Genomic DNA, 11,685 nt, shown 5'->3' with positions numbered 1-11,685 from the left:
CTCACATGTTGAACCAAACTGAAACCAAAGTATCACTCAGTTTTATATTTGATCTTTAAATTAACGGAACAGAAACAACTTTCTCTCAACTGTTGGATTCTTCTGTCCTCCACCAATCACAGTGTGACATGAGTGTGATGTCAGAGAAACACACACCTTTCTCACACAGGACCTGAAACTTCTGACCTGCAGAGTCCATGTTTGTCTAAACGGAACAAACTCCACCCGTCTGTCACATACAGTGTTGTAAAACAAACACCTCCTCCACAGAGTCAACAGACAGTAAATTCATCGTGTTCACGCCCTTTAAACACACACACACACACACACACACACACCACACACACACACACACATACACACACACACACACACCACACACACACCACACACACACACACCACACACACACACACACACACCACACACACACACACACACACATACACCACACACACACACACACACACACATACACCACACACACACACACACACACACACACACACACACACACACACACACCACACACACATACACACACACACACACACACACACACACACACCACACACACACACACACACACACACACACAGACACACACACACACACACACACACAGACCACACACACACACACACAGACACACACACACATACACCACACACACACACACACACACACATACACCACACACACACACACACACACACACACACACACACACACACACACACCACACACACATACACACACACACACACACACACACACACACACCACACACACACACACACACACACACACACAGACACACACACACACACACACACACAGACCACACACACACACACACACAGACACACACACACACACACACACACACACACACACACACACACACAGACCACACACACACACACACACACACACACACACACACACACACCACACACACACACACACACACACACACACAGACACACACACACACACACACACACACACACACACACAGACCACACACACACACACACAGACACACACACACACACACACACACACACACACACCACACACACACACACACACACACACACACAGACACACACACACACACACACACACAGACCACACACACACACACACAGACACACACACACACACACACACACACACACACACACACACACACAGACCACACACACACACACACACACACACACACACACACACACACACACACACCACACACACACACACACACACACACACAGACACACACACACACACACACACACACACACACACAGACCACACACACACACACACAGACACACACACACACACACACACACACACACACACACATACACACACACACACACACCACACACACACCACACACACACACACCACACACACACACACACACACCACACACACACACACACACACATACACCACACACACACACACACACACACACACACACACACACACACACACACACACACACACACACACACACCACACACACATACACACACACACACACACACACACACACACACCACACACACACACACACACACACACACACAGACCACACACACACACACACAGACACACACACACACACACACACACACACACACACATACACACACACACACACACACACACACACACACACACACACACACACACACACAGACACGTCAGAGCTCAAAGCCATTAAAGGGTTAAATTAAATGCCTCAGTTTCTCATATTTACTATAAAGAAGCTGGATCATTTATTGGACGACATCATTTAGGACTAATTATCTGCTCACAGTTTTTCTTCAAAGCTCATCATCAGTGAAACCTTTCCGTCTGTGTTGATGTAAATTACAATGAAACAGAAAAGCAGCAGTACTCAGATACTTTACTGAAGTAAAAGTACTAATACAGTCCTGTTTTCAGCTTTGTGATGAGGACTTTTACTGGACTGATAGAAGAGGGTTTGTAAAGAGCTTAGTAGCTGAAGAAGGAGGAGAATTTTCTGAACTCATAAAAAAAGACTTCATCCTTCAGTTTATCACAAACATTCAGCATCGACACACCTGGAGATACGAGGTTTTCATTAGTCTGCAGTAAAGGATGCTGTCATGCTGGATGTTAGAAACGTTCACTCAGCTGCAGTCTGAAGTATCGTCCACACCAGATAAAACGTGTCTCTGGTTTCTATTTGGAGGCTGAGAGCTGATGAGTCCCGACTGTCCGAGATAAAGAGACAGAAACACTTCAGTCAGTCAGAACACACTCTTCATATCTCATCCACGTTCAAACACACACTGCATCTTCACAAACACGTCTGCTGCAGCAATTTAACACATTTCTCCAAAACTCAGACACACACAGAGTTTGGACCTTTGGAATTAATAATGTGATGCAGTCTTGTATAAAATGTTGGTTGTTGAGTTTTTCACTGAGAAAAACACCTGCAGACAGAGAGAGAGAGAGAGAGAGAGAGAGAGAGAGAGAGAGAGAGAGAGAGAGAGAGAGAGAGAGAGAGCAGGAGGATCTGTGAGTCTGAACAACACAAGTTTGTCAGTTTGGAGCCACTGCTGGATACTAATATTCAGGGATTTAAATAACAGCATTATGAACACATTATGTCATTGTTAAACATTTATTAAGCAATTGTTGATTGCTACATCCTTCATTGTGCATTAATTAAGTTATCTATGCTTATCCAGTGCTACCCATGATTTCTTTTTAAATTAATACTATTTTCAAGCTTTTTTCGTCTGCTAAGAACTGCTCATGACGAGGGACGTAATGATGCATCAGTTGAGATGAAAAATGAATTATGATGCCCTTTTTAAACAGCAGAGAGTATAATCTACTTTTAATTACACTTGGTCAACATCATGCACCACTACATGTTTGATGGCGGCGGTCGCGAGTGATTTTGAGATCGAGGATGTGCAGACCAGTTTCAAATCGGAGCTGTGTTCAAAACTGAAAAGGGCGAGAAGATCACGGAAAAGACAAGAACAGCATGCAAATGTTGTAAGAGGGTGAGTTTACCCTTCCTCAGACAAATAAAAAGGGAATCTCTTTAATTTGTTAGATAAGAGAAAATATATTTTGTAGTTTTTTATAGATTTAAATATATGTATGTTTTTTTAAAATATGCATTCAGTGCATAGTTCGTGTTTTGAAGCTACACCCTACCTCAGAAATGTTTTTTGTCTGAAAAATAATTACAGCAATATTTTTCAGTCATAATTTGTCTGCAAACTCATTCTGTTAAAAAAGAAATCATGAAAAAATCGTATTGTTAAACCAGTATTGGAAATTGTATTTTGGTATTGAAGTTGTCAGTTTTATTGCTTTCATAAAGGTATTTCAAACTGCTGTAGGGGAATGATTATATTGTAGAAGATGAGCTGTAGCGTCCTGTAGTCCTGTAAGGAAACAGACACAGAGTAGAGTCTAAATGGAGAGGTGTCAGGAGTCCCTATCAGCAGGCAGATAAGCAGTAAAACTCTCCTTTTCCTAAAATGGACTTTAACAGCCAAAGGTCCTGAATCTGCCCTCAGGGTGCTTTCACATCCTGGAACAAATTTAGTGTCAACTTTTCTCTTTTTTTCTTTTCAGCAGATATCTCCTAATTTGGTCCACGGGGAGCCTTTATAAACGCCCATCTGCTGTGAAGAGTCTGCAGTTCTGCTTCAGAGTCGTTCTTCTCAGACTGACCTTTCCTCTGACTGCCGTGAACCTCCACCTACAACCATGGGTGACGCTCTGATGGCTGAGTTTGGGAAGGCCGCTCCTTTCCTGAGGAAGTCGGAGAGGGAGCGTCTGGAGGCCCAGACGAGACCTTTTGACATCAAGACTGAATGCTTTGTGGTCGACGATAAGGTGGAATATATGAAAGGACAAATCCAAAGCAAAGATGGAGGGATGGTGACTGTCAAGAAGGAAGATGGAACAACGGTAACTGTGAAGGAGTCAGACGTCCACCCCCAAAACCCACCGAAGTTCGATAAAATCGAAGACATGGCGATGTTTACTTTCCTCCACGAGCCCGCCGTGCTGTTTAACCTCAAAGAGCGTTACGCTGCCTGGATGATCTACACCTACTCTGGGCTCTTCTGTGTCACTGTCAACCCCTACAAGTGGCTTCCTGTCTATGATGCTGAGGTGGTGGCAGCTTACAGAGGGAAGAAGAGATCTGAAGCTCCACCTCACATCTTCTCCATCTCTGATAACGCCTATCAGTACATGCTGACTGACAGGGAGAACCAGTCTGTGCTCATCACTGGAGAATCCGGAGCTGGGAAGACCGTCAACACTAAGAGAGTCATCCAGTACTTTGCCAGTATTGCTGCAATCGGTGGTGGAGGCAAAAAAGACACCAGCAAGGGGACACTGGAGGATCAAATTATCCAGGCAAACCCTGCGTTGGAGGCATTTGGCAACGCCAAAACACTGAGAAACGACAACTCGTCTCGTTTTGGTAAATTCATCCGAATTCACTTTGGTACAAGTGGCAAGCTGTCATCCGCGGACATCGAGACATACCTGCTGGAGAAGTCGCGTGTCACCTTTCAGCTCAAGGCTGAGAGGAATTACCACATCTTCTACCAGATCCTGTCCAATCAGAAGCCAGAGCTGCTGGACATGCTGCTTATCACCAACAACCCATATGACTACTCTTACATCTCCCAAGGAGAAGTAACGGTCGCCTCCATCAATGACTCAGAGGAGCTGATGGCCACCGATAGCGCCTTTGATGTGCTTGGCTTCACCGCTGATGAGAAAATGGGCGTCTATAAACTGACGGGTGCCATCATGCACTATGGCAACATGAAGTTCAAACAGAAGCAGCGTGAGGAGCAGGCTGAGCCAGATGGGACGGAGGCTGCTGATAAATCGGCTTACTTAATGGGGCTGAACTCTGCTGACCTCATCAAAGGGCTGTGCCATCCCAGAGTAAAGGTAGGAAATGAATATGTCACCAAAGGCCAAAGTGTGGACCAAGTCTACTATGCCCTCGGTGCTCTGGCTAAGTCAGTGTATGAAAAGATGTTCAACTGGATGGTGGTGAGAATCAACCAATCCCTGGACACAAAACAGCATCGTCAGTACTTCATAGGAGTGCTGGACATCGCTGGATTTGAGATCTTTGATTTTAACACTTTTGAGCAGCTGTGCATCAACTACACCAACGAGAAACTGCAACAGTTTTTCAACCATCACATGTTTGTCCTGGAGCAAGAAGAGTACAAAAAAGAAGGTATTGACTGGGAGTTCATTGACTTTGGAATGGACTTACAAGCTTGCATTGACCTCATTGAGAAGCCGCTGGGAATTCTGTCAATTCTGGAGGAGGAGTGCATGTTTCCCAAAGCCAGTGACCAGACCTTCAAGTCCAAGCTATATGATAATCATCTGGGCAAGAACAAGATGTTTGAGAAGCCGAGGGCTGCAAAGGGGAAAGCAGAGGCTCATTTTGCCCTGGTTCACTATGCTGGCACAGTGGACTACAACATCACCAACTGGTTGGTTAAAAACAAAGACCCCCTGAATGAAACTGTGGTTGGTCTTTACCAGAAATCATCTCTGAAGCTTCTCAGTTCACTGTTTTCAAGCTATACAGGAGCTGACAGTGGTGACAAAGGAAGCGGCAAAGGGGCCAAGAAGAAAGGTTCCTCATTCCAGACTGTGTCTGCACTTCACAGGGAAAACCTGAACAAGCTGATGAACAACCTGAAGACCACACATCCCCACTTTGTCCGTTGTCTGATTCCTAATGAGAAGAAGACTCCAGGAGTGATGGACAACTGCCTTGTGATGCACCAGCTGCGCTGTAACGGTGTACTGGAAGGCATCAGAATCTGCAGGAAGGGTTTCCCAAACAGGGTGCTCTATGGCGACTTCAAACAACGGTATAGGATTCTGAATGCCTCTGCCATCCCTGAAGGCCAGTTTATTGACTGCAAGAAAAGCACAGAGAAGTTGCTAGGATCACTGGACATTGACCACACTCAGTACAAATTTGGCCACACCAAAGTCTTCTTTAAAGCTGGCCTGCTGGGGACACTGGAGGAGATGCGAGATGAGCAACTCTCTCGAATCATCACCAGGATCCAGGCTAATGCTCGGGCAATCCTCATGAGGGCACAGTTTGCTAAGCTCGTGGAACGCAGAGATGCCCTCATGGTTATCCAGTGGAACCTTCGCTCTTTTCTGGGAGTGAAGAACTGGCCCTGGATGAAGCTCTTCTTCAAGATTAAACCCCTGCTGAAGAGTGCCGAGTCTGAGAAGGAGATGGCGAACATGAAGGATGAGTTCAACAAGTTGAAAGAAGCTCTGGAAAAATCTGAAACAAGACGGAAGGAACTAGAGGAGAAAATAGTTACTCTTCTCCAAGAGAAGAATGACCTGACTCTGCAAATTCAGTCTGAACAGGACACACTGACAGATGCTGAAGAACGCTGCGAGCAACTTATAAAGAGCAAAATTCAACTGGAGGCCAAGCTGAAAGAGATGACAGAAAGACTGGAGGATGAAGAGGAGCTGAATGCAGATCTCACTGCTAAGAAACGGAAACTTGAAGATGAATGCTCAGAGTTGAAGAAAGATATAGATGACCTGGAGCTGACTTTGGCCAAGGTTGAGAAAGAGAAACATGCCACAGAGAATAAGGTGAAAAACCTGACTGAGGAGATGGCTTCCCAGGATGAAAACATCATGAAACTTACCAAAGAGAAAAGGGCACTACAGGAAGCTCACCAGCAGACGCTGGATGATCTTCAGAGTGAAGAAGACAAAGCCAACAGTTTGACCAAAGCCAAAGCTAAGCTGGAGCAACAGGTGGATGATCTGGAGGGCTCATTGGAACAAGAGAAGAAAGTCAGGATGGACCTTGAGCGCTCAAAGAGGAAGCTTGAAGGGGACCTGAAACTGACCCAGGAGAGTGTGATGGACTTAGAAAATGACAAGCAGCAGCTGGAGGAAAAACTGAAGAAAAAAGACTTTGAGGTTGTCCAAATAAATTCAAGACTAGAAGACGAGCAGGTTGCTTCAGTTCAGCTCCAGAAAAAGCTTAAAGAAAACCAAGCAAGAATTGAGGAGCTAGAAGAGGAGCTGGATGCCGAGCGTGCAGCCCGGGCCAAAGTTGAGAAACAGCGGTCCGATCTTTCCCGTGAGCTGGAGGACATCAGTGAGCGCCTGGAGGAGGCAGGTGGAGCAACATCAGCACAGGTGGAGCTGAATAAAAAGAGAGATGCTGAATTTCAGAAGCTGCGTAGGGAACTTGAGGAATCTACCCTCCAACATGAAGCCACTGCTGCCTCCCTGAGGAAGAAACATGCTGACAGTGTTGCTGAACTGGGTGAGCAAATTGATAACCTGCAGCGTGTGAAGCAGAAGCTGGAGAAGGAAAAGAGTGAGCTGAAGCTTGAGCTGGATGACTTGTCCTCTAACATGGAGAGTGTGGTAAAGGCCAAGTCAAATTTGGAGAAGATGTGCCGTACAATGGAAGACAGCTTGAATGAGTTCAAGAGTAAATATGAGGAAGCTCAGCGGACCATCAATGACTTGACTACCCAGAGGGCCAAGCTGCTCACTGAGAACGGTGAGTTTGGACGGCAGCTGGAGGAGAAGGAGTGTCTGATATCACAGCTGACCAGAGGGAAGAACTCATACAACCAGCAGGTAGAAGATCTACGCAGACAGATGGAAGAGGAAGTCAAGGCAAAGAATGCCCTTGCTCATGCTGTACAATCTGCCCGTCATGACTGTGATTTGCTCCGGGAGCAGTTTGAAGAGGAGCAAGAGGCGAAGGCTGAGCTGCAGAGAGCTCTGTCCAAATCCAACACTGAGGTCTCAGCATGGAGGACAAAATATGAAACAGATGGAATCCAGAGAACAGAGGAACTGGAAGAAGCAAAGAAGAAGCTGGTTCAAAGACTGCAGGAGGCCGAAGAAGCCATAGAGGCCGTGAATGCCAAGTGTTCATCACTTGAGAAGACCAAGCATCGCCTCCAAAATGAAATTGAAGACCTGATGCTGGACCTTGAGAGATCCAATGCAGCATCTGCAGCCTTGGACAAAAAGCAGAGAGCCTTTGACAAAGTCATGGCAGAATGGAAGCAAAAATTTGAGGAGTCGCAGTGTGAGCTGGAGGCCTCCCAGAAGGACGCTCGGTCTCTGAGCACTGAACTCTTCAAACTGAGGAACGCCTATGAGGAGTCCCTGGACCAACTTGAGACAATGAAGAGAGAAAACAAGAACCTCCAAGAGGAGATCTCTGACCTCACTGACCAGCTAGGCGAGGGCGGCAGGAGTGCTCATGAACTGGAGAAGATCCGCAAGCAGCTTGAGCAAGAAAAGGCAGAGCTTCAGTCGGCACTAGAGGAGGCAGAAGGCTCTCTGGAACATGAAGAGAGCAAGATCCTGCGAGCTCAGCTGGAGTTCAACCAAGTGAAGGCCGACATGGAGCGCAAGTTGGCCGAGAAAGATGAGGAAATGGAGCAAGCAAAGAGGAACTACCAACGGATGCTTGAGTCACTTCAGTCCTCTCTGGAATCTGAAACCAGGAGCCGCAATGAGGCCCTGAGAGTCAAGAAGAAGATGGAAGGTGACCTTAACGAGATGGAGATCCAGCTCAGCCAAGCAAACAGGCAAGCAGCTGATGCCCAGAAACAACTCAAGAGCCTCCAGACATTCCTGAAAGACTCTCAGCTGCAGTTGGATGATGCACAGCATGGTAACGATGATCTGAGAGAGAACATTGCTCTCCTTGAACGCAGACACAACCTGATCCAGGCTGAGCTGGAGGAGGTGAGGGCCGCCCTCGAGCAGACAGATAGAAGTCGAAAACTGGCCGAACAGGAGCTGACTGATGCTACAGAGCGCATGCAACTCCTGCACTCCCAGAACACCAGCCTGATCAACCAGAAGAAGAAACATGAAGCAGACCTCCTGCACCTGCAGAATGAGATGGAGGAGACCATACAGGAGAACCGCAATGCTGAGGAGAAAGCAAAGAAAGCCATCACTGATGCAGCTATGATGGCTGAGGAGCTGAAGAAGGAGCAGGACACCAGTGCCCACCTGGAGCGCATGAAGAAGAACATGGAGCAGACCATCAAAGACCTGCAACACCGTCTGGATGAAGCTGAGCAGATTGCCATGAAAGGCGGCAAGAAGCAGCTCCAGAAACTGGAGGCTCGCATCAAGGAGCTGGAGAATGAGCTGGAAGCGGAGCAGAGGAGGGGAACCGAGTCCATCAAGGGGGTTCGCAAGTATGAACGCCGCATCAAGGAGCTCACTTATCAGACTGAGGAGGACCGCAAGAACATGGCTCGCCTCCAGGACCTGGTGGACAAGCTGCAGCTGAAGGTCAAGTCCTATAAACGTGCAGCCGAGGAGGCTGAGGAGGCAGCAAACACCAATATGGCCAAACTCCGCAAGTTGCAGCACGAGCTGGAGGAGGCGGAGGAGAGGGCTGACATTGCAGAGTCACAAGTGAACAAGCTGAGGGCGAAGACCAGGGATGGATCCACCAAGAAGGGCCTGGATGAGTGAGGAGACCCCAGACAATCAGCAGCACAGGTGGGTGGAGCCAAATATTCACTCTGATATTTCTGCTTATTAAGTTTTAAGTCCTGAGTTAATTCATAATTATGCTAAATTAAAACAACAACAACACACAGATAGAAATGTCAAAAAGTTTTTCATTGAAGCCCTCATAATAACTTAATAATGAACTTTCACACTCACAGCAAAAACAGATTAGGAATATTATTAATGAAACAAAATTGATGTTTTGTCAACTGAACTATATATATATATTTTATTTATGCACCTCTAAGGCAGTGTTGCGCCAACAAGGATTAATTTTTGAACGTGATTAAATCCTGGTTTAATTTAGTTGCACTAAACATTTAACTTATCTTAAACCTGTCATTAAACCTCAGTTTGGTTTTTGCTTTAAATTGAGATAAATTTTAATTTTGTTGCATAAAAACTTTAACTCCAGTTTAAACTGTAATCCAGTATTAATTTTAGAATTTTTTGTTAAATCAAATTCAGTTAAATTCAATTCAATGTTTGTTAACTTTTTAGCTAGCTGGTAAACAATAGAGGCTAACATTTTGGTCACTTTTTAGCAAACAAACAATGTAACATTTAGATAATGAATACAGAGCTAGCTAAAATTAGTGGTATTTTCCCTCTTTTTCTTAATAGATTGACAGCACTCAAATCTATCTGTTATTTATTTATTTGTTTAAATTTAGGTAAGCATTAATCAAGCATCTCCATATTGATTCATTTTGGTTTACATCAATAAATTAGGGTTTATTAAACTAAGATAAGTTTTTAATTGTGCAACAGAGCTCTGCTTAATTTTAAATCTTATTTTACTCCTGAGTAAACTCTGAGTATAAATAATCTTAAATTAAATTATTCTTTGTTGGTGCCACCCAGCCAAAGTTGCTCACATTATTTTAGGAATCATGTGGTCGTCTCTCCTCCTCATCATCATTAACAGTTTGTGAATCTGCTTTGATTGACAGATGTTGCTGTTCCTGGTGACTGGAGGAATGCTTGTTGACAAAGTGGATCCAGAAAGCAGCAGAAACGGTTATTTTCTGAGTATTAGTAGAAGTAGTTATAGTTGTAGTGCTAATTATTAACCACCAAATCACACCAGATTTGTAGCGTTAACTAAAGTCAGACTGTACATCTGAAGGTTCCTGTGTGTCTCCATGTTGTTGTGTCTCATGTTCTGTCAGCTCCAGAAGTTAGGATGTTTGTGTAAAACACTTTTCACAGGAACATTGATTCAGGAACTGTTCATCTCTAACGGCTGTTTTAAAATCAGGACCTAACCCTAGTTACCATGGTTACCAAACAGTTAAGATCAGATCTGTATGTTTCTGTAATATGGCCTCAGGTTCCCTAAAAAACAGGAAGAAGTTTGTCAGATGTTCAGTGAGGAACATGCAGTGCAGTCTGCTGGCAGCTGATGAAACTGTCATGAAGTGTAATCTATTAGATTTGTGTACACAGACATGATTTTCTATTTTTTTATCAGAAATCTGAACACGACGTTCAAACTAATGCACGATCCACCATCATTCTCACTGTCATGGTCAAATTAGCAATAATATACATGCAACGTCTGCTTACATTTTCAAAATAAAGCTCATGGATAGGTTTAGGAAAAGATCTTGATTTGAGTTACAATAACTTCTTTCTTCAAACCAACACTGATTATTTTTCTCACACGGGAACCAAACCAAACCACGATCAAGATATTGACATTTTGTTCTCTGTGCATGACTTCATAGATTACATTTTCTTATTTAACAAACTGCCTTGATACTGAGCTGCAGCACAATGTGTTCAGAAGTAAAAGTTCATCTTGTCTCTTGTCCACTGAGCAAACATGAACACACCTGTGTTTAAATCCTCCTCAGATGTGTTTGGACTCAGTGGTTCACACACTTCAGACTCGAGCCTCTGTTATATTTACACTGAACCTCAGAGTGATGTTGACTTTCTTCATACTTTGAATTTGATATAATTGATTGATTTAATTTGTATTTTTGTGTCCTGAGTAAATCTCACTGACCTGAGTCTTGAATGTTTGCAGCATCAGAGCATTTCGTTCTC

The 11,685-nt window shown here is 44.6% G+C and overlaps 1 protein-coding gene across 1 annotated transcript; it reads left to right on the top strand.

Moving 5' to 3' along the window:
- The first annotated feature begins 3,736 nt into the window (after positions 1–3,736).
- Positions 3,737–10,749, top strand: myh6 (myosin, heavy chain 6, cardiac muscle, alpha). Its single transcript, XM_084736762.1, has 2 exons — positions 3,737–9,618; positions 10,584–10,749. Exon 1 carries the CDS (start codon positions 3,787–3,789, stop codon positions 9,589–9,591), a length of 5,805 nt encoding a protein of 1,934 aa, XP_084592888.1. The 5' UTR covers positions 3,737–3,786; the 3' UTR covers positions 9,592–9,618; positions 10,584–10,749.
- The last annotated feature ends 936 nt before the right edge of the window (positions 10,750–11,685 follow it).

The sequence above is a fragment of the Lutjanus erythropterus genome, chromosome 15, assembly GCF_056507025.1.
Source record: "Lutjanus erythropterus isolate fLutEry1 chromosome 15, fLutEry1.hap2, whole genome shotgun sequence".
NCBI lineage: Eukaryota > Metazoa > Chordata > Actinopteri > Lutjaniformes > Lutjanidae > Lutjanus > Lutjanus erythropterus.
Note: the sequence above shows the minus strand (reverse complement) of the source record. Positions and strands in the feature narration are given on the sequence as shown.

What these genes read in the sequence shown, in the direction of transcription:
- myh6 (XM_084736762.1), top strand. Translation starts at nt 3,787, where the DNA reads ATGGGTGACGCTCTGATGGCTGAGTTTGGGAAGGCCGCTCCTTTCCTG.